The following is a 24,524-nucleotide window of genomic DNA, read 5'->3' on the forward strand; positions in this document are numbered from 1 at the left end:
GTAGGGTAGTTGTATTTTTAGTTTTTTGAGAAACTACCATACTGTTTTCCAGAGTGGCTGCACCAGCTTGCATGCCCAGGTTAAAGCACCTTTTTTTATCTAATTTGATCAAAGGTCATATCAGCATACTGATTTAATCATGTCTGTAATGTAATGTAGAAGATGTGATAGATCTTCTATAGGTCTTACTTAAAAATGATGAATAGAACTTCCATTCTCAGTTCCATTCAGAGTAATTGGCAGTGTTGTGTCTTAATGTGGTCTTGAACCAATTAGTTTCTTACTTAAAACCATTTATAACTTTCTATTGCCTCCAAAGCCCAAATAAGATTTCTGGTTTCTAGGGAGGATGGTATAGCCTATAGAGGACTAGAGGGCTCTGGATTTAGGTTAACACCTTGGCTTTGCTATGTGATGGGAAGTTTATATAATCTTTCAGAGCCTTCGGAGAGAGCATTAGATGACAAGAGTGTGAGTGTAAACTAGTTGAGAATGGTTCTGGCCATTTAGTAAACATAAATAATTATTATAGCTGTTGTCGGAATTGGGGATGGGAGGGATGGGCGTGATACCTTAACAAGGACCCACTCCTCGCCCACCGCCAAAAGTCACTGTTGTAAGAAATTGAATAAGGCCCTTCCTGATCTGTTCCTCCAAATCTTTCTTTAGTGCCTCACTTCCTTGAACTTTAATCTCTAGCAATATGCTGTCTCAGAGTTACACCTTTAAATATACTCTTCCTGTGGCTCTCCTATTTGCCTTTACTCTTTCTACCAGTAAGCGGTTTCTTCTCCATGAAGCCTTCATTGTTTCTTCTTGACATTATATCGCTTTCCTCTGTACTACTTAAGCATCTTACTCATTTTTTTAATGTTATATATATTTATACTTATTTGCTCGTCATCCCTACAGGTGAGTTTCAGGTCAGATTGTAGTCATCTTTATTTACCCAGCAGTGTTAAGCACGTAGCAGGTATTCAGGAAGTGTTTATTGAATTAATAAATCTCACTTGTACCCTAGGTTCTCATTCAAAGATCTAAGATTTATAAAAATCTGACTGACTGTTATTAGGTATTTGTACTTAATAAAATTGTGCAATTTTAGATGTAGTGAAGTTAACATTTCTGTTGAGTGTTTATTATATTGCAGACATTGTACTTAGTGTGTCATACTAAGTGTTATTTCTTAGTATTCTCAAGTTATAGTTCATCTGTAGACAACACTACATTATCTCAGTTAATTCCCACCACTCCCAGGCCCTCAAAGAAAGAAACTAGAGAGGATTAGAATTCAGAGATAAATCTGAGTCCAAAGCTTTGTTAAATCTATAATTTAACTAAATCTGCTAAACTATCTGTTGTGCCTACTCAGAACCTCAATATTGGTTTAAAAATTGTGTATGTCCCACGCTGTGTAAATAATCTTGGAAGTCAGTGGCTAATATAGCTCATCTTCATTTAAAAAGTGCAGAGAGGGGTACTTGGGGGGCTTAGTCAGTTGAGCATTCGACTCTAGATGTTAGCTTGGGTCATGATCCCAGTGTTGTGGGACCAAGCCCTGTTTCGGGCTCTGTGTTGAGCATGGAGCTTGCTTAAGATTCTCTCTCTCCCTCCCTCTCCCTCCCTACCTCCCTCCCTCCCCCTCTCTCTCTGCCTTCTCCCCCACACATGCTCTGTCTCTCTAAAATAAATAAAAAATTTTAAAAAGCAAGTTCTGCCTTCATGGTAGCTTATACTGAATGCAATAAAGTTTAAAAAATTATATAAAAAAAGTATAGAGAGCACTGAATAATTTCTTAATATTCTCAAGTTACAGTTCGTCTATAGACAAGACTTTGTTACAGTTCTTGAATAAAGTAAACGTATTTTGTAGGTAATGAGCATAATTCCCAAACTCAGTATGTTATTCTCTGTGTTGCCACTATACTATAGGGATCTGTCCAAGTCCATTATCCGCCAAATGTGTTAAAGCCCATTCCCCAATTTTTTTTAATGTTTATTTATTTTTGAGAGAGGCAGAGAGGGGGCAGGAGCAGGGAAGGGGCAGAGAGAGAGGGAGACAGAGAAGCCCAAGCAGGCTCTGCACTGTCAGTGCAGAGCCCAGTATGGGACTGGAACTTAAGAGCCATGAGATCATGACCTGAGCCGAAATTAAGAGTTGGATGCTTAACTGACTGAGCCATGTGGGCACTCCCCATTCCTAAATTTATGGACATTATAAAATTTTTTTTTTACTTTACTCTCTTTGTAAAGACTTTAATTCAGTCATGTAGTGGTTTTTTTTGTTTTGTTTTTTTTGTTGTTTTTTTTTTATGGAGACTCATGTATTTTTTATGGGTATCCTACAAATGTACCATATTTTCATAATTTCTGTTTTGGTTATAGTTATGTTATGAGTATATGAGAGTCATGAAGGTTAGTTGAGTTTTTTGGGAGCTCATTTTAATCAGTGTTTCTTAACCTCAGCACTATTGACATTTTAGGCCAGATATTTTTTGATTGGGGAATTTGTTCTGTGCATTGGAAGATGTTCAGAAGTATCCCTGGCCTCAACTCACTAAATACCAGTAATGATCCCCCCAGTTGTGGCAACCAAAAATGTCTCCAGACGTTGTCAAATATCCCCTGGAAGACAAAATTACTTCCAGTTGAGAACCACTAGTTTAAAGAGATTTAGAACCACGAAAAGTAGATTTTTTTTTCTAGTTACCCTCCCCCCACCTTGAACAGTTTTATTGAGGTATAAGTCATATACTCTACAACCAGTTAAAATTTATATTCAGTGGCTTTTAGTATATTCAGAGTTGTGCAACCATTACCACAATCTAATTTTAGGACATTTTCATAACCTCATAAAGAAACCCCAGGCATATTACCAGTCACTTCCCATTTCTCTTCCCTGTCCCTGAGCCCTAGACATACCTGGTTATCTTTTTATTTTTAGGAATATACACTCTGCTTGTCTGTTTTAAATCATTATAAAGCAAACCACTTTCTATTTCAGAGTATAATTATTTATTGAAAACTATTTGAAATACAAGACTTACATTCTTTCCTATGTATACGTTTAGAGGCCCTTAGACATTTGTTTAGGCAGACTCCCAAGTTTCATCTGTAGAGGAAATAAATCCCAACAGTCTGAGTTAAGACTCATTTTAGTATTATTCAGAAGAGTAACATTTTATTCTTGTGTTGCCACCCCACTCAATGGAGACTCACAGCAATAATAATAGCTAACAAATAATGAACAGTTCTGTGCCAGGCGCTGTGGTAAGGGGTTTGTAAAAATTAACTCGTTTAATTCTTACATTAGCTCTTGGAGTTGGGAGCATTCCTTTATAAATTGGGTTGTTGTTTTGTTTTTTGTTTTTTTTTTCCCCCTGCTATTCCAGACCTGATATGGAGAAAGAACTATGTTGAAAGAAAGGATCATTAGAAGGCATACACTCATGCACTTCAGAGTCTCTCTCTTTCTCAAAATTAATAAATAAACGTTAAAAAAACATATATTTCCTTCTATTCAGGTCTTAATTTATGTCCTTTATGTCTTCTTCCTTAAGACCTTGCATGTTTGTGGGGCGCCTGGGTGGCGCAGTCGGTTAAGCGTCCGACTTCAGCCAGGTCACGATCTTGCGGTCGGTGAGTTCGAGCCCCGCGTCAGGCTCTGGGCTGATGGCTCAGAGCCTGGAGCCTGTTTCCGATTCTGTGACTCCCTCTCTCTCTGCCCCTCCCCCGTTCATGCTCTGTCTCTCTCTGTCCCAAAAATAAATAAACGTTGAAAGACCTTGCATGTTTCTAATTGATTCTTAGGTATTGATGGTTATTATTGCTGTTGTAAATGGAATATTTTTTCCTTTTATTTATTTATTTTTGTTTATTTATTTTGAGAGAGACAGAGACAGCACGAGTGGGGGAGGGGCAGAGAGAGAGGGAGAAAGAGAATCCCAAGCAGGCTCTGCACTGCCAGTCCAGAGCCCAATGCGGGGCTTGAACTCACAAAAGCATGAGATCAGGACCTGAGCGTAAACCAAGAGTCGGATGCATAGCTGACTCAGCCACCCACGCGTCCCATTTTCTTTTATTTTTTTCAGTTGATTATTGCTGTTATGGAGGAAAGCTGTTGGTTTTTAATGTTGATCTTGTATTTGGCCATCTTGCTGAAATGTCTTATTTGTTCTAATAGTTTGTTGATTTTGTAGAGTTTCTTTTTCTTTTCTCATACAGATTTGTTATTTACCCTATCGCATTGACTTACACCTTCACAATATATAGAATACTATAGGTGAGAGTAGGAATCACTTGTTAAAAACCACAGTGAGATACCAATTTTTTGTCTATTAAGTTTTTTTCTTAATCTTACTGAATCTCTCTTGTGCATGGTATGCAAAAGTACTCTTATATACTTTCAGTGGAAATATAAATGAATGTAACTCTTTATATATGCCTCTATAATTTTTTATTGTGTATATAAAGTTTTAAGAGTGTTTCATATCCTTTGACCTAATAATCTCACTTCTAGGACTCCATCTCTTGGAAGTAATAAGAACAAATATTTTTGTTCACGTTGCTCATTATTTATGTTGCTTTTGCGTTACTTGGAGTGTGTCAAAATAACGTTAATGTCTAATACTAGGGTAATGGTTTTGTAAATTGTGGTATATGTATGTGATGGAATATTATACAATCATTACACTATTTTAAAAGAATTTGCAATAACTTGGAAGCACTTATATTCTTAAGTAAAAAAGAACAGAATGCAACAGAATTGTTTATTAGTAGAGTTGCATCATTATCAAAATGCCAGAACAGAGTAGAAGCACAGACACCGTAATGATAATATTGATAATCTGTGGGTAATGACTATATGGATGATTTTGTTTCCTCCTTAATTCTTTTCTGTGGTGAGCATGTGTTGTTAAAATCAGAAGAAAAAACTTAAAGTGTATGTATCTGTAATACGAAGCTATGTTTACCTTCTTCAAAATATGTGGAAGGGGAGAAATCTTAGCCTATTTTATTAAATGTCATTTGGTGATAATTATTTTTTAAAGTAGACTTTATTATACTCTTCAAAAAAGATCTTGTTGAATGTGGGTAACACAGATTCTGGGCTAAAGCTGATACCTGAGAGAAAAGAAACAGTAGTTTCAGTGGCAGGTTGTGATTTATACTTCGGGATGTACTCCTAAATGATCTGAATTCCAGATCAATGAAGCAGGAGAGAATTGTGGTGAATGTCCACCTTATCCGGTTTCTTACTGTCTTACCACCCGTGTTCCATGTCTTTTGAAAGGTAGGTGTCATCTAGTAGTGGCCTTGTGATCTGCTGCTGGCCTACTTTCATAAGAACGCTTGCTGTGTTTGTATGGATTTTAGATTGCCATTCACTTTATTTAAGAAACACTCATTGAGTACTTCCAGTGTGCCAGGAACTTTGCTGGGCAAAGGATGTAAAACCACACAGAGGCCCTCTGTTCTGAGCAGCTTTTGTTAGAAATAATTTGTGATTAATATTGTGATGGAATGAGAGGGTTATCTGATAAGAGGCAGCAGGAATACTCAGATTCTAATTCCCTCCCTAAGGTCTCTTAGGGAGCTAGGTATACTGAAATTCAAGTCAGAGTAACACTTTATTGGCTTAGGTGTAGGCCCCTCCATCTCAGAATTCAGAGAGCTAGGTTTAGTCTATATGGAAGATGCTGTCTTTCTTTACTAGTTAAATCTGCTTTCTTTTCTGAAGCTTAAATTCAAGTCTCTTAGTACTGTATTGAGGCAAAGGACCATTCCAGCTGGTGCTAAAGGAAAATGTGCAAGAAACAAAGTTTCTCCCAAATACCCATTCTAGATGTTCTTGAATATCTAGCATTCTAATACCATGCTACCTGCCAACCAACTGGTCCCTGTTATCCTTCTCCCAGTTCCTACGTTTGAAAAAGGGAGCAGAACAAAAAAGGAAAGGAATAGGAAAGATAGCTTGGTTGTTCCAAGCAGCCTTGGAATGTTTTTTACCTATGGTAGCATGGAAGGAAAAGAAAGGGTCACCCACTGTACCATCGTGATGCATAGTTATATTTCCAAGAAATTCTGAGTTATTTGTAAGATCATGTTATGAAACAGTTTAAGTGATGACAGAGAGGTTAGAGACAAGAGTTTTAAAAGAGCGTTAATAGCTTTTTCCTTCAGACATTTTAATAGTGAAGGTGTTTTGTAGCCATAAATGTGTAGTTTGTTTCTATAATTACTTGTTTTTCCCATTTTCACCAGCACTATCATTGGCACAGCTTCTTATATTTACCATCTTTTTTTAAACATCTTTGTTATTTTTCCTTGACAAATTGAACAGAAAGTCATTGCAACAAACCAACCGTTTTCCCTATGTAACAGCTTTTTCCTGTGCTTATTTTTTTTTATTATCCTGATTGAATTATAAGCAGTGGTGGTCTCATTAATGCGGATTTCATTGTCTAGTGTCTAAATCATGCTGTACCCAACTTACCCTATTAAAAAAAGTGACAGTTGAGGAGAAATTTCAGCTCAACACAGTGATAGCAGCCACTAGCACATGGGCCAGTCCTTTGTTCTTAAGTCTGACACACCCTGGCAATACGTTTTTAAGAATGGAAAACAAAGAGAGGTGTATTTAGCTCCTCAGAGACCATAATATATGATCCTTTAGAAAGATAAAACAAATAAGCATTTATAGTATCTGCATTCACCATATAATTTGTCTGCTGATATAACAAGATTATTATGCACAGGATATTATGTGAAAAGAAGGAAGAGGTATCTGACCTAGATTCAGAAAGACGCTTAGCAGGAAGACTTCCCAAAGGTAATGACACATGAATTGAGTTCTGTAAGATGAATCAGCTTTTCCAAGATCAACAAAGATGGAGATTTGGGATGGGGGTTAGTCAAAACGCCCAGAGATAATCAAGAATGGAACATTTGAAGAAGTAGGAGTTCAATGTAGCTGGTGTTGCGAATGGGAATGGAGGAAGAGTACTGAGATGAAGCTATAAAAGTAAGCGAAAACTAGATTATGTACTGTGCCAAGAAATGTTGACTGTATTGTGAATTCATTGAAGACTCATAGACTTTTCGGGAACCCATTTGTATATGCGGTATGGGATTGGAAAGGGCAAAACTGGCATAATGGTGATAAGGACCTGTGCTATTGTATAGGCAATAGGGATGGAGAAAATGGACAAATCTGAGATACTTGAAAAGGTATACTCAACAAGACTACTGGTCAATGTAAGTAATACAGTGGAAGGAGAATAGCTTTTAGAGTTAGCTAAACTTGGATTCAAATCCCAGCTCTGTCACTTAGCTGTTTTGTGATCTTGGGTGTTTTATGTACCTCTCAGAACTTCAGTCTTCTTAGCTTAAAATTGGGACAGTAGTATTCAGTCCATTGGGATGTGAGGAGTATGTGAAGTAATAGTTGTAAGATGTCCAGTAAATAAGCATAAAATGATAACTACTGTTGTGGGGATGGAGGAGATGGAGGAGAGTTAAGAACGACTTCCAAGTTTTCAGTTTGGGCAATGAGAAGGAGCTAGTTTAGGAGAGGAGGGTAACCTGTATGATTCTTGGACACATCGCCTGCAAGACAGCTGTTGGCCATGTTCCCTGACAGATGACAATAAGAGTCTGACACTTGAGAGATATTTAAGCCAAAGATACAGATTTGAGAGACCTCAGCTTAAAATAGAAGTAAAATTGACGAAAGCGGATGAGATAACCCAAGGAGGGAGTTAGAAGAAACGACGGAAAACCAGAAAGTGGCCTAAGAAAGATATCAGCATGGAGATGGTGAGAGAAGTAGGAGGAACACCAGTGGGAGTACTACCAATGAAGCACAGGCGTGTAGGATTTCAAGCAGTGTGTAGGATTAGCAGCTTCAGGTGCTCCAGAGACATGAAACAGGATCAAAAAGAAGAGTATCTTTGGGTTTATGAATGAAGAAGTTGTTAGTTCTGTCATGATTTTAGTAGAGTGGTGGGTTCAACATGGAATTTTAGTAGTTTGAGGAAAGAATGGGAAAGGAGTAAAGGTAACCAATGTGGATAAATCTTTTAAAAATGTGACACAGGGGCACCTGGCTTGCTCATTCGGTGGAGCATGTCACTCTTGATCTTGAGGTTGTGAGTTTGAGTCCCACATTGGGTGCAGAGATTACTTAAAAATAAAATCTTTTATTTTCTTTTTTCTTTTTCTTTTTCAAAAATTTTAAATATCCTTATTTATTTTTTAGAGAAAGGGGGAAGGAGGAAGGGGCAGAGAGAGAAAGGGACAGAATATCCAAAGCGGGCTCTGTGCTGACAGCAGAGAGCCTGACACGGGCCTTGAACCCATGAACCACGAGACCATGACCTGAGCTAGATTTGGAAGCTTAATTGATTGAACCACTCAGGCGCCTGAAAATAAAATCTTTTAAAAATAAAAACGTGACAGAAGCTTAGATTTAAATGCTGGTAATAGCTAACAAAGAAGAGGGGGTTTCTCAGAATGTAGGAAATTAGGTAGCTTCTTCAGTCAAGTTTTAAGAAGGAAAGAGTGGTTGATTGTGTCACATGAGGCAGGGTAATCATGTATTGCTCAGTGGGAAAATTCACATTGGATTTGGCTACGAAGAGGAAGTCTGTGAGCCAGGAGTTAAGTCTTTGTGGTGGAGTCCTTTGAATGCCAGACTTTGGCCGATGGTGAATGACTGAAAGTTAGTGAGCATTTTTAAATTTCTGGAAGCAGTTTGAAGGATGAGGTAGGAGATGTGGGTCCCATTTAGGCTGGTAGAGGCACAAAGTAACAAGGATCTGGACCGAGATTATGGTTCTGGTAATAGAAAGATAAGATGAATCCAAGAGCTGTTACCCTTTTATGCACTTTTTAACTTAGCTATCACATGGATGTAATGGTAAAGGAGAAGTAGCCTAAAAGTTGACGTTTTACTGTTTTGAGTGTAGTAATAAGGAGGGTAGTAATTAGCACTTATCAAAACAGAAACATTAGTAGGAGCAGTTTTGAAGATGAATTAATTTTTAAAAATTCCTTTATTAAGCTTTTGTTCCTGAGTGGCTACTATGTGTTGGGTGGTGTTCCATGGGCTGGAAACAGCAGTGAACTTGACAGGCAAGATCCTTTTTCTCATAGCACTTAACGTTCAGAAATGAGGAGGCAAAGATAGAAAAAAGTTAAAAAGGATAAGATAATTTAAACCAGGTAAGACAAAACTTGGTGATGATACAGAAATGGACTAAAAGGTACCGTTTTAGATGATGTGGTCAGGAATGGTATTTCTAAAGAGGAGAGTTTTGAACTTAGAATATTACTAAGGAGTCAGCTGTGCAAAGATTTAGGTGGCACGGCATTTCCATTCAGACGAGAGAGTATATGCAGTGGCCATAAGAAGGGAATGAGCTTGATTTGTTTGAGGGCTAGAAAGAAAGGTTACTGTGTCAGAGGCAGAGTGAGAGGGGAGAGACTAATAATAATTGGTGAGGTCTGACAGGGTGGATTTAAACTTGAGCAGGGCCTTGGAAGCCTTGGTAAGGAGTTCAGTGGCTTATACTTGACTGGCAGCAGTGGAAATGAAAGAAAAGTAATACTGAACTATGTTGAACTTGAATGATCTAGGACATCTAGGTGAAGAAGTCAAGAGAGTTGGTCAGACTTAAATCTATAAATTCAGGTATTTGGTATTATTCATTGGACTAACTTGGCAAGTTGTGTAGGCATTGAGCAGATAAATGCCCATAATGTGGAGACTTGAGGAGTCTATCGAGGAAATGATCAAAGGAACTGAGGAAAATGAGCAGCCAGTGATCAGGGGATTCCTAGCACTTCTTTGACATAATGAAAGACATGCATTACCATTGCATCTAATACCTTTGCAACTTGAAAGGCATGACCAAGTGTTGTATGAGCAATAGCTGCAAAAATTATGGCCAGAAATATCTCATGACTTAAGGAATGTAAAGAATACTTACCACATTAAAATACCCACACTCCATAGGGACCAAGCTATAAAGATTTTGTATAGTGCTGGTTCAGGTAGAATTCCTGTTTCTATAAGTGCATTTATTTTGCAGTAAACAGGGAGTATGTGTATCACTGTGACTCTAGATACACAAGTAGTTTGAAAAGTTTACTTCGCCTTGGGCATCCGTAAGGAATCTGGTTTTACTGAATATGTACAACTTTTAAGTACTCAAAAGACACATAGAGACATAATAGTTATACTTTACATGTACGTATTGTTTTATAGTTTACAGTCTTTACCCTTTAGGATCGTCACAAAGAACTCTCTGAAGTAGATAAGGGACAGGAATTTAAGGGAGGTCAGCATTATTAGAGGTGAGATAACTTGAGGGTATCCAAGTGCACGGTCACCAAATGGGACATGAATTCAGAACTTTGGATTTTACTTGCACTGTTTTACCTATCACACCATGTTAATTCAAAGATGATCAAAAATTTAAATGTTAGGAGGAAAACTAAAATATGTATCCTTACTAAAACAATGACAAAATACATATTTTTTTATTTGTATTACAAATATTGATGCTGCACCAAAGGTTTCAGAGTGCTTTGAATACACAGAGGAGAATGAGATTGACTTTGGCTAGGAGAATTAGAGGTTTAGTTTTCACTTGCTGATTTTTATTATCTTTTCTTGATAGCTCTGAATGTTTAAAGTACTACATATGCAGCTTTGAAATAAACCCTTTATTTTATACCCAATTCTCTTGTGTTTATTTCTGCTACCATATTTTATTCTGGTGTTGCCACCCAACTCAATGGACACTCGTAGCAGTAATAATAGCTAACAAATAATAACAAATAACCAATAATGAACTCTGTGGCAGGCCCTGTGGTAAGGAGTTTATAAAAATTTAACTTGTTTAATTCTTACATCAACTCTCACAGGTGGGAACATTCCTTTATAAATAGGTGTTTCTTAGCTGCCCTTCCAAAACTGATGTGGAGAAAGAACTGTGTTGAGAGAAAGGATGATTATAAGGCATACTCCTGTGCATTTCGCAGGAGATATTTTTGTGTCATATTATGTATTATTTATCATAGTTTTCCCTAAGTGAAGAAGTCAAGTTGGTATATGTACTAACCTGAGAGGTGAAGTCTGAGCTACATGAGTGAATAAAGTAGTAATGTCCTAAATGTCTATTTTATGATTATAGTGATAGTTTGTAATAATCATGGGTGGTTTTACACTTTAAAAAACTACGTAACTCAGTGTGTATAATAAAAAAAGATTTCCTTAGTAAAGAAATGTTTGCTTAACCTAAAGTATCTAGGAATGAGAAATATCTATAAAACTTAATCATTAGTTTAGTTACTTTTTACTCCTGTATTTTCTTGGAGTGAATGAGATACGTTGTTTACTGTGGAAATGGATACAGCATCCTTCATCTGAGGATCTCAGAGTGCTTTTCAAATAATGTCTCATGAATCCTCACAGCACTTTGGTGAGGTAGGTAGGTGGCAAGTATTGTTGTCTTCATTTTTACAGATGAGGAAATTAAAGCCATGAGAGGGTTAAATGATTTATGTGTAGTCCCACCAACCAGACAGAGAGGCAGCCTGAACTACTTAATAAGAATATTGTATTTTAGGAGGGTTTGCATAATACAAATCATTAACCCCTTTGCTGTTGTATTTTACACAGATTATTAAAACAAATATGGTAGTTTTTAAATGTCCACATGGAATTTTTTTTTATCCTTTCTTTAGAAATAGAAAACATTATAATACTCTTTCCCCCTCACCCCCAATTTTTAGGTCAGCAGCAAGGACAAGATGGAGTAAAGGTCCAACAAGCCACGATAGCTCCTGTAACTGTAGCAGTTGGAGGAATTGCTAACGCAACGATAGGTGCTGTTAGTCCTGACCAACTCACACAAGTGCATTTGCAGCAAGGCCAGCAAGCTTCTGATCAAGAGGTGCAGCCTGGCAAGAGGCTTCGAAGAGTTGCCTGTTCCTGTCCTAATTGTAGGGAAGGAGAAGGAAGGTAAATGCTCTGTTACCAACTTTATCTCTCTGGAAGGCGTAAAATAGGTAAACCAAGCCATTGGCCGGGTCCTTGGATCACTAGAATGTCACTGGCTCTGTAGCCCAGAAGTTGAGATACAATATTGTTATTACAGGGATTAAATTGAGCTAGTTTAGGAATGGAGTTTTAGCGGTCCTGCACCTTCTGCCTGCCTTCTGCTTTTTTTTAGTGGCTTTCTTGTTTCATTTGTTATGCAAAAATTTTAATTTTATGGATGTAAAATTCATATACTGTACAGTTTCACTCAAAGTGTACATTTCATTGGTTTTTAGTATATTCACAAAGTTGTGCATCCATCATCACAATTTTAGGACATTTTGATACCCTGCAAAAGAAACCCTGACTTCTTTAGCCCTCAACCCCCTTGGCCCCCTTTCTTCCCAACTCAAGGCAGCCATTGAACAAATTTCTGTCTTTCTGCAATTCTGGACATGCATATAAATGGAATCATACAATATGTGATCTTTTGATTGGTTTCATTTACGTAGCATAACGTTTTCAAGGTTTATCTATATTCTAGCACATATTAGTACCTCATTCTTTTTAATGAACAAATGAACATTTCATTGTATGGATACACAGTATTTTACTTACCCATTTATCTTTTGGTGGACACTTGGAATTTTTCCACCAGTTGGCTCCTATGCTGCTATAAACACTTTTATACAAATTTTTGTGTGGCATAGGTTTTTAGTTCTCTTGAAATGGACAAGGAGTGGACAAGGAGTGGAATTAATGCTCCATGTAGTAACTCTAAGTCTAGCCACTTGAGGAACTGCCAGACTATTTTCCAAAGTAACTGTGCCATTTTACGTTCCCACCAGCAGTGTATGAGGGTTCCAGTTCGTTGCCAACACTTGTTATAATTTGGCTTTTTGATTATAGATTTCCTTGTGTGTGTGAAATGGTATTTCAGTATGGTTTTAATTTGCATTTTCCTGATGACTTCATTAGTCAGGTGTGTTTTCATGTGTTTATTGGCCATTTGTGTGTCTTATTTGGAGAAATGTCTATTAAGATCTTTTGCCTATTTTAAATTAGATTTTTTAAGTTAAATTGTAATAGCTTTATGTATTCTAGATACAAGTCCCTTATCAGATACATGATTTGCAAATATTTTTTTCCCAGTCTGAGAGTTGTCTTTTCACTTTCTTGATAGTGTCCTTTGAAACACCTAAGTTTTTAATTTTGATGAAATTCAGCCTTGTGTTTGGTTGCTTCTGCTTTTGGTGTCCTGTCTAAGAATCCATTGCCACATCTGAGGTCACAGAGATTCCTCATTTTCTTGTGAGTGTTTTATAGTTTTTGCTCTTACATTTAGGTCTTTGATCGGTTTTGGGGTTAGTTTTTGTGTATGGTGTGAGGTAAGGATCCATCCAACACCATTTGTTGAAGACTCTCCCCTCCCCATTCATTGAATGGTCTTGTCACCCTTGTCAAAAATCAGTTGGCCATATAAGCCAAATAGGTTTATTTCTAGACTGTTGGTTTTATTCCAATGAACTATATGTCTTTATGCCTCTACCACACAGTCTTGATTACTTTGTCCTTCTCTGAACTTTTGAAATCGGGCACTATGTGTTCTCTTTGTTACTCTTTTTCAGTATTGTTTTGATTGTACAGAGACACTTGCAATTCCACGTGAATTTTAGAATCAATCAGCTTGTCAGTTTGTTTGAGATCTTCTCTGATTTCTTTTGACACTATTTTGTAGTTTTCAGAGTATAAGTTTTGTAGTTCTTTGTTAAATTTATTCCTAAGTATTTTGTTCTTTTTGATGCTATTATAAATGGATCTTTTTCTTTATTGTTCATTGCAAGTGTATACAAACACAGTTAATTTTTGTATATTAATCTTGTATCTGTAACCTTACTGAACTCTTTTTATTAGTTCTAATAGTTTTTTTTTTTAGTGGATTCATTAGGGTTTTTCTATATGTAAGATCATGTAATCTGCAAAAAGAGATAGTTTTCCTTCATTCTTTCCAGTCTTGATGACTTTTATTTCTTTTTCTAACCTAATTGTTCCATCCAGAATCTACAGTATAATGTTGAATAGAAGTAGCAAAAGTGGACATCTTTGTTTTGTTCCTGATCTTAAGTGTTACACCATTAAGTATGTTGCTAGCTCTGAGCTTTCTCCTATATGCCTTTAATTAAGCAAGCTCCCTTCTATCCCTACTTCATTTTGTTTTTGTCATGAAAGGACGTTGGATTTTTCAGATGCTTTTGTGTATCTGTTGAGATGATCATGTAGTTTCTATCTTTTTTCTGTTGGTATTAATTGATTGTCAGATGTTAAAGTACTTTTGCATTTGTGGAATAAACCCAACTTAGTCATGGTATGTAATTTTATACACACACACACACATGCACAGTTATATTTAGTTTGCTAGTATTTTGTTAAGTTCTGCATCTGTGTTCGTGAGAGATATTGGTCTGTAGTTTTTTGTAATGTCTTTGTCTACTTTTGGAAAGGATAATATTGGGCTCATAGAATGATTTGGGAAGTGTTTCCTCCAGTTTATTTTTTAAAAAGTTTGTGAAGAACTGTTTGTGAAGAATAATTCTTTAGCTGTTTTGTAGAATTTATCAGTGAAACTAAGTCCTAGGCTTGTGGGTATTTTTCTTATGGGTATTTTTTGACTACTAATTCATCTAATTTATCTGTTTACTTTTAAGGGTTTTTCTGATTGATTGTTCTTGAATCACTTTTTGGTACTTAATGTCTTTTTGGGAATTTGTCCATCTCATCTAAGTTATTTAAGTAATTGGCATACAGTTATTCTTGGTATTCTTGTATAATCCTTTTTATTTCTGTAAGGTTGGTAATGATGTCCTCTTTCGTTTCAGATTCTAGTAATTTGAGTCTTCTCTTTTTTTTCTTGGTCAGTCTACCTTAAGGCTTGTTCAATTTTGTTGACCTCTTCAAAAGTCAAGTCACATCAGCTTTTGGTTTCATTGATTTTTTTTTTCCCTGTTGTTTTCGTATTCTTTATTTCATTAGTTCCTGCTCTATTTTTTATTATTTCCTTCCTTCTGTTTGCTTTATTTTAGATTTAATTTGCTTTTTCCGTTGTCTTAAGATGGAAGGTTAGGTTATTGATTTAAGATATTTTTTGATGTCGGCATTTACAGCTAAAAATTTCTCTCTGGGGTGCCTATGTGGCTCAGGTCAGTTAAGTGTCGGACTCTGGATTTTGGCTAAGGTCAAGATCTTGGAGTTAAGGAGATCAAGCCCAGAGTTGGGCTCTGCACTCAGAGGGTGGAGCCTGCTTGGGATTCTCTCTCTCCCTCTTTCTCCACCCCTCCCCTGCTCACGTGAGCTTGTGCACATGTGTGTACTCTCTTTCTGTCCAATAAATAAATTCTAAAATTAAAAAATTCTAAGCATTGCTTTACATGTATCCCTTAAATTTGGTTATGTTGTATCTTCATTCATCTCAGGCTTTTTCCTGCTTTCCCTTTCGATTTCTTCTTTGACCCACTGGTTGTTTAGGAGTGTATTATTTAATTTCTAGGTATTTGTGAATTTTCCAATTTCCTGCTATAATTTCTAGTTTTATGTCATTGTGGTCAGAAAACATACTTTGCATTACTTCTGTCTTCTGTTGAGGTTTGTTTCATGGCCTAGCCATATGATTTATCTTGGAGAACATTACATGTTCACTTGAGAAGAGTGTATGTTTTGCTGCTGTTTAGTGGAGTGTTTTATGGATATTTGTTAGGTCAAGTTTATCAAGTGTTCTCTTTCCTTGTTGCTCTTCTGCTTAATTGTTTTATGAAAATATCATTGCAAATAGAGTATTGACATCTCCAACAGTTACTGTTGAATTGTCTCTTTCTCCCTTCATTTCTGTCAGTTTACTTCATCTGTTTAGGTGTTCTCTTGTTACTCTAAGTGCACGTATGTTTATAATTGTTATATGTTCCTGATGGATTGACCCATTTAGCCCTATAAAATTTCCCCCTTTGTCTTCAATAACATTTGTTTTTAAAGTTTATTTTGTCTGGTATTATTAGTACAGCCACTCCAGCTTTCTTGTGGTGGTTGTTTGCATATCTTTTTCCATCTTTTTTACTTTAATCTCCCTGTAACTTTCAGTCTTTGTGACCTATGTCACCTGTAGACAGCATGTAGTTTGGATCTTAGTGTTTTTTTGTTTTTTCTTTAATTCACTGTGACAAAATCTGTCTTTTGAATGGATTGTGTAATCCATTTGCATTTGATGTTATTAATATGGTTGAATTTGTCTTTCAGTTTGCTTGTTTTTGTGTGTGTCATGTCTTTTTTCCTCTTTTGTTACTCTCTTTTTCATTAAGCGAATATAATATATAGCACTTTATTTTTTTACTTATTAAAAAAATTTTTTTTGTTGTCTAATTATTTTTGACAAAGAGACAGAGCAAAGTGTGGGGAAGGGGCAGAGAGAGAGGGAGACACAGAATCCAAAGCAGGCTCCAGGCTCTGAGCTGTTCAGACTCCCAAATTGGGAGATCATGACCTGAGCCGAAGTCAGATGCTTAACCAACTTAGCCACACAGCCATCCCTATAGCACTTTAATTTTGTTAATAATTTTTTCACTTATATTATTTTGAGTTATTTCCATAGTACTTGCTCTGGGCCTCATCATATACATATTGATCATTATCAGTTTAAGATTTATAGTAACTTAATTCCAGTGAATTATGGAAATGTTCTCTCTTTATAGCTTACTTCTTTTTGTGATGTTATTATATATATTATCCATCTGTGTTACAAACCCAATAATACGTTATGATAATTATTACTTTATATAATGTCTCGTAAAGAAATTGAGAGAAGATGAGCAAGCATATATAACTTTTGCTATGTTAACTTTATCAGTAGTTCTCTGTTTGTTTTGGATATTTGAGTTCCTTTCTGGCATCATTTTCTTAGCCCAGTCGAGTTTTGCTCCCACCTCCCTGCTTTGTGCTGTTAATGGCAAATATATTAAATATATTACATTTCTGTAATGTTATGGCCTTTAACAATACATTTTACACGTAGTGTTTTTAAAGTTACTTTTCAAATCAGGTAAGACAAGCAATACGCACTTACACTGTCCTTTGTAATGACATAATTACCTTTGCTGGTGATCTCTTGCTTGTTTGTGTGCATCTTAATTGTGTAATTACTTTCTGCATCCAGTTGATTCAACCTGAAGATCTTCCTTTACTATTTCTTGCAAAGCAGGTCTGCTCAAAACAAATTCTCTGTGTTTGTGCATCCAGGAATATCTTTGTTTCATTTCTGAAAGGTAGTTTTGCTAGATAGAGTCTTGTTTGAGTTGTTTTCTTTGAATACTTTGAATATGTTTTCACCCTGCCTTCTAAGCTCCATTGTTCTGCTGAGAAGCAAGTTCTTATTCTTACTGCAGTTCCCTTGTAAGTGAGGAGTTATTTTTCCCTTGCCGCTTTCGGGATTTTGTCCTGTCTTTGGGTTTCAGGATTTTTTAGTACGTAAGATGTCTACTTGTGGATCTGTGCAGTTAGCCTGCTTGGAGTTTGTTGAGCTTATTGCATGTGTAGATTCATGTTTTTGAGTAAATTAATTAAGTTTGCAGTCATTATTTCTTTGAATATTTTTTCTGTGGCACTTTTTCTCTCTCTCCTTCTCTCCCCCCTCCTCCTTCCCTCACCGATACTTGGATGTCCCACATTTCTCAGACACTCTGTTCATTTTCCTTTGTTCTTTTTCTTGTCTCTTTTTAAGTTACATCGTCTCTATTGATCTATCTTTAATTTTACTATTCCTTCCCTTTTTTGAGTCCCTCTAGTGAATTTTTCATTTCAGTTGTACTTCTCATTTCCACAATTTCCTCTTGGTAGTTTTTTTTAACCATTTGTAACTCTTCATTGATATTCTCTATTTGATGTGACATTGTCATTATATCTTCTTGCTTCTTTAATCATGGTGTCCTTTAGTTCTTTAAACATATTTATAAATGGCTACTTTGAAGTCTTGTTAAATCTGCTCTCCCAGTTTCACTTGCCTGCTTTTTTTTTTTTTTAGTGAAGGGTCATATTCCTCTGTTTTATTTTTGGCATGTCTTAGATTTTTTGTTGGAAGCTGGATGGTTTAGATAATACATTGTAGCAACTCTTAGTACTGCCCACCCCCATCCCCCCACCCCTGGTTTATTGTTGTTTGCTTGCTTATTTAGTGACTGGCTGGATTATTTTGGTGAACTTCCCTTAACTCGCCATGAAGCATGTTGCTCACTGTCGCCATGAAGTATGTTGCTCCTCAGTGGATGCAAAATTCGGTATGCTTACAGTGACCCTGGAGGACAGTGGTTTGGGCAGAGATCTTTAATGTCCTGTCCCTAACCACACCCAGTTGTTAACCTCCACTAATTGTCCACTGATTGCTCTATTGTTTTCAAAGCCCTGAAATGTATATTGCTCTACAAAGTGATCCAATCAGATTTTTTTTTTAAAGGACTAGATCAACAGGCCTGCGCTTTGAGATTTAGGACTCTGTAGGGCTACTCCCAGCTGCCTCATCCCTCCCTTCTTTCAGTCAGCCTAGTGAGCACAGTTTTGCCTGTTTCTCCATTGTATCTATTAGTCCCCTCCCAGCTTCATTTTGCAACCGCCTCCACTGATTTTAAGAGCACCCATACGCTGAAGTTTTTCCACACTTTGTTTGCAAATGAATTCAGTTCCTTGGGAAGAGATTTGGAATTCTGTTATATGCTGTGCTGTCTCTAGCCAACATCTCTTTGTCATGGCTCCTGAACATAGGGTTGGGATAGTGGCACATTTCTTTCTGAGTGGCATCCCTGCTCTGAGAGCTAAATGCTTGGTGGCAGGGCAGCAGCAATGGCCTCAGGCTTTCTTGACTTGCCTCTGCTGGCTTGGAAGTTCTGATGTATGCACTACAAAGGAGCTGAGTCAAAGGTGACTGGACTGCAATGTTTTCACTGTGCCCTGTCCAAGGTAGAGCCAAGGTCTCAGGAGTTGGGTTTGGGTAGAAGAGAGTTCCCTACCTGTCAGTCACACTTGCCTGAAACAGCCTCAGCAGCAGGTAACTGGGGGTGGAATAAGAAATGCTGACCTCTTGCCCCTTCCTAGGGAGATAAGCTCAAACTAGGAGGTGTGAAAAGGGAACCCTGTTCTTGGCTGCGCCAATCTGCAGTGTTTATGTGTCAAGGGAAGTGATAGGAAATTGGGAGAGAGGGTTGGGTCTTGGTTCAAATAGCACAGGCTCTCACTCTTCTTACCAACTCTTAATTTTCTTGAGTATTTATTTATTTGCTATATGTTCATAGAGCCATTTCCAGGAACTGTACATATTATTTGTCTTGTTTTCGTACTTTTCACTGGTTTCACTAGGGACTAGGCCAATGGAGCTCTTCATGCTTTCTTTCCTGCTGGGAGTGAAACTCTGAACCGTACACTTTTAAATGGCGATTACCATTTTTTTGGTATTTGAGAAGAATTTTCAAGTGTCTTGAAAAGCTTAGAGATTTTTTCCAAAGGGAAGAGGCTGTTAGGGAAGGAACATGAAGTCCGTGGTAGAACACGAACTCTCTGAGGTTAACATGTTTTCATAACAGTTTTGAGTTTCATACATAACCCTTTTTTGATTAGAATTTTTCTGATTTTTAACTACAGTTGTGGCATGATTTTAAAAAAACATTCAGAAGTGTATCATTTAAGAACGTTGATTCCCTTTTGTTTTTCTGTAATTATAAGCTTGGTGTCTAAGAGTATAATTAATGTTTGGTTTTTGTTTTTGTTAGAGGCAGTAATGAACCAGGAAAAAAGAAACAGCATATCTGTCATATTGAAGGATGTGGAAAAGTTTATGGCAAAACATCTCACCTACGAGCACATCTTCGCTGGCATACTGGAGAAAGACCTTTTGTATGCAACTGGATGTTTTGTGGCAAAAGATTCACAAGGAGTGATGAACTCCAGAGACATAGAAGAACCCATACAGGTTAGTTGGTTTATTGCAGGGTTTGTATGTTTTTAATGCTTAGATGAAAATTGGAAATATGCAAATGAAAGAATTCACTTTACTGATTTTATGAAAGTTCTTTAAGATCAAAATTCGTGGGACGCTTGAGTGGCTCAGTCGGTTAAGCGTCCGACTTCAGCTCAGGTCATGATCTCACAGTCTGTGAGTTTGAGCCCCACGTCGGGCTCTGTGCTGACAGCTCAGAGCCTGGAGCCTGCTTTGGATTCTGTGTCTCACTCTCTCTCTGACCCTCCCCCGTACATGCTCTGTCTCTCTCTGTCTCAAAAATAAACGTTAAAAAAAAAAAAAAATCAAAATCGTTACCTCATTTCCAGGATACGTTTTATTCCACTTTTTGTGAGGTTTATTAGAGTAATTACATAACAAGGAATATATTCCGTTTACTTAACCTGTTGTAGTCTTAGCATGTTGAATTCACATATATTATTTTTCGTCAGTATTTACATAGGTGAAGAGAGTTGAATTATGATCTTACTGGTGACCTTTATTAGTTTTTGGTTTTTTTACAATTTAGAAAATTGACTAAAGTATCAAGAATAATATAACAAATATACGCCTCTCAGAATTGACAGCTGTTGATGTTATATTTGTTATTTTTTAATAAAACAAATCCTACAAAGTTGACATCGTCTTTGTCCTCTCAAAGACAACAGCCCCCATGCATTTAAAATGTAGGTTTCTAGTACAGTTTTAATACTCTTACATATATTATTCATGCATGTGTATGTAAAATACCGTTTTGTGTGTTGTGAAATTTCACATAAATGATACAGTATCATAATTTCATTTATCATTATGTCTTGAGATCTATCCAAGTTCATATGTGTACATACAAATGTATGTATACATGTTTGCTATGTAGTATTTTGTTACATGACTGCCATACTGTTTATCCATTCCTTGTGCTGCGTAAATTATCATTAGTTTTTTTTACTATCATGAACTTTGCTACTGTGAACAGTGAACATGTGTGCCAAATAGAATTTTTGGATCACAGAGAATTTAATGTGTTTTGCTAAATAAGTGCTAAAGAATCTCTAAAGTGGCTGGTAACCATTTCTATTTCACTAGCAGTGACTGAAAGTTTCCACTTTGCTGTGTGTTCACCAGTACTGACTGGTGTTGACTTTTGAAAATTTTTGTCAGTTTGTGGCATCTGGCTGGCTTACTTGGTAGAGCATGTGACTCTTTATCTCAGGATTGTGAGTTCAAGCCCCATGTTGGCTGTGAAGCGTACTTTAAAAAATAAATAAATAAAAACATGCTTATTGCTTTAAAAAAAAGAAAATTTTTGTATATCTAAAATGGTTTCCTTATTTTATTTATTTATTTTTTTTAATTTTGAGACAGAGAGAGAGAGAGACAGAGCACGAGCAGGGGAGAGGTAGAGAGAGAGGGAGACACAGAATCCAAAGCAGGCTCCAGGCTCTGAGCTGTCAGCACAGAGCCTGACGCGGGGCTTGAACCCACGAACCGTGAGATCGTGACCTGAGCTGATGTCGTACGCTTAACCGACCAAGCACCCAAGTGTCCCTGGTTTCCTTATTTTTTTAAGTAGCAGTTTTCCTGGTTATCCATGAGATTAAGCATCTTTTCTTGTTGATTGATCATTTATATTTCACTTTCTGTTGATTATTTATTTCCTTGCTCACTTTTCTTTTGGGTTATTTTTCTTTTTCTTACTGATTTATGTGTTGTAATTTCCCCCTATATTGCTAGTATTTGAACTTCTTGCTATTTTTTGTCACATGGAAGTTTTACATTTTTTAGTCAAATATGTTTTTTCTTTTGTCCTTTGCTTTTCTTATTTTTTTTAAACGTTTATTTATTTTGAGAGAGAGGGAGCGAGAAGGAGCATGCGCATAAGCGGAAGAGGGGTGGAAAGAGCAAATCCCAAGCAGGCTCCATGCTGCCAGCGCAGAGGTAGACATGGGGTTCAATCGCATGAACCGGGAGATAGATCATGACCTGAGCTGAAATCAAGAGTCGGACACTTAACCAACTGAGCCACCCAGGCACCCCTCCTTTTTTTATTTTTAATGAAATCCTCTCCTATCCCAAGATCATAAAGTTTTTAAAAATATTTTCTTCTAATGGTTTTAAAGTTTTCGTGTAAGTTTCATCTTCTTTTTCTAATTATATTTATGTACTTTTTTTTTTTTTGGCTCACCTTGACACTTTTGAAAGTTAGGTATTTTGTAGAATATCCCTCAGTTTGTGTTTGTCTGGTATTTTCTCATGATTAGAGTGAAGTTACGAAATGTTGTTGGGAAGAATATCACAGGTATCATTGCCCTTCTTCATCACATTGCATCAGGAAGTACACGATGTCCGTGTATCTTATTGTTGGTGAATTGGTTAAGATATTGTGTGCCAGGTAGCTCCACTGTGAAGTTGTTTCTTCTTTCCACACACTGTTTATTGGAAGCAAGTTATTAAGTCCGGTCTACACTAAAGGGACGGTGAAGTAAACTCTACCTCTTGGAGGGAAGAGTGACAAAGAATTTTTGGATGTACTGTAAAACAACCACTGTAATGAGTAAATATTTCTCGAGAGGGGGTAGGGCAGGGGGAAGGTCGTATTCTTCAAGGCTATGCAATTATCCTGTTTCTCTGTAAAGAAAATCCTGTTTCCCTTTTAGTATTCCTCATTGTTTCTTGCCTGCAGCAATTACTTTATTGTGTTAAAGGCCATTTTTTTCCCCTTTTTTGCTTCTCCAGTTTTTAGTTTTGATTCTTATACAAGGAAGATTTATACCTTCTTCCCCAATTATTTGTTTATTTGTAATCCAGCATGGACTCATGAGTATTTATTTTATTTTGTGGATTATAATCCAATATTGTCATTATTTTCTGGCTCACATTGTTCCATCTTTGGCCAGTTGGAAGTTGTTTTAGATTGCTGCCTCTATCCTTTTTGACATGCCCCCATTCTTTTGTTTTGTCTTGTTTTTTTAACTGTAAGAGCCTCTTTTAATCTTTGTTTTTTTAATTGCATAATTATGTATGTTTGCATAGTTTTTCATTTATTGTGCAGACCTGTTGGACTTTTCCACTCAGGGTTCACCTTCATCCCCTTTCCACCTTTTCTCTCATTTTCCCTTTTTTATTCTCTATTCTTTTTGCAGTGTTACTTTGTCTAAGTGGGATGCCCCTACATTGATTTTTTTTTTTTTTAACATCTTACAGCTTTTTTTGGCTTTTTACCTTTTAATTTCCTGTGAGATTTCTTAAGTTTATACTCAGATATGTCTTCTGATTTTTTTTGTTTTCCAAGAGTGCTTTTCTACTGTTTCTTTTTTATAGCATACTCTTCTCATTGTATGGATGCAGGAGTTTGCTGAAAATCAGAGTTTTCCAGCTAAGTATTTTTTTTAATATTTATGTTTCCTCCAAGGTAATTTTTTTTTTTTTTTTGTCTGTACCTTGCTTTTTCCCATGTTATAGGCTTTCCTGAATTGTCCAGTGGTCTTTGGCCTTTATTCAAGTTGATGATGGTGATTGGTAACTATGTTGGAATGAAGGATTAAGGAAGTTTTATGAACTGGTGGCTTTCATTTTAGGCAACTGGGCAGGGATACTGTGTTATAATGCAAGATACCTAATTACCAAAATACTGTAATGTACTGTGGGGCAACATTTCTTTTTTTTTTTTTTTTAATTTATTGTTTAATTTACATCCAAGTTAGCATATGGTGCAACAATGAATTTAGGATGCCCTTTTTACCCATTTAGACCATTTGCCCCCTCCTACAACCCCTCCAGCAACCCTCTGTTTGTTCTCTATATTTAAGAGTCATTTATGTTTTGTGGGGGCACATTTCTGTAGATAAAAATCATCAAATGTTTTGACCCAGTTTTTTGATAGTAGGATTAATGATCCATGTACAGACTTCAATTTACTCTTTTATGTTCCATGTTTCCCTCTCACCGTTTTGAGTCCAATATTTCTACACAATTCTATAGAAGACAGATTGGCTATCTTCTAGATATATCTTCTTCCTTAATAATCTGTATTCTAGTCTGCAGAAATTTGATAAAATCAAAACTTATATAGCATTGCATAACACAAGTGAGTTTCATAGGAATTTTTCCTCCTTTGTCTCCTAGCAATGACCCTGTGGGCACTGAATAGCTGTAATACATAGCAAACACCATGTACATCCAGCCTGAGAACTGAGAAGAGAGGCCTCTCTACCCTGAGGCCAACTCTATTTGTAGGTTGTGCTGCAGTAGTGGCAGCAGAGACCTGAAAACCTGAGAAAATACCTGCCATCTCTGGCCAAAGAAACCCAGAAATGGGGCCCTTGGTTTCTGTTGAGTATGAGGAGGGTCACTATTATTTTACTCCGTTGCTATTTTAATCTGAAGGCCCTGGCACTATTGTGTATGTGCAGAATGGTGTAGGATGCCTCAAGAATTCTGGCTTTCTGGCAG

General features: G+C 36.7%; 1 protein-coding gene across 1 annotated transcript in view; it reads left to right on the forward strand.

The window, feature by feature from the left end:
• Positions 1-24,524, forward strand: part of SP4 (Sp4 transcription factor) — a 77,563-nt gene that overhangs the window by 35,579 nt on the left and 17,460 nt on the right. Inside the window, exons 4-5 of the mRNA XM_047095031.1 lie at positions 11,803-12,031; positions 19,846-20,045. Coding sequence (XP_046950987.1) covers positions 11,803-12,031; positions 19,846-20,045 — 429 coding nt within the window. The remainder of the gene's footprint in view (positions 1-11,802; positions 12,032-19,845; positions 20,046-24,524) is intronic.

This window comes from Lynx rufus, unplaced genomic scaffold (genome assembly GCF_022079265.1).
Source record: "Lynx rufus isolate CCGP_SWC_20201006 ecotype Redwood Valley unplaced genomic scaffold, mLynRuf1.p SCAF_4, whole genome shotgun sequence".
In the NCBI taxonomy this organism is placed as follows: Eukaryota; Metazoa; Chordata; class Mammalia; order Carnivora; family Felidae; genus Lynx; species Lynx rufus.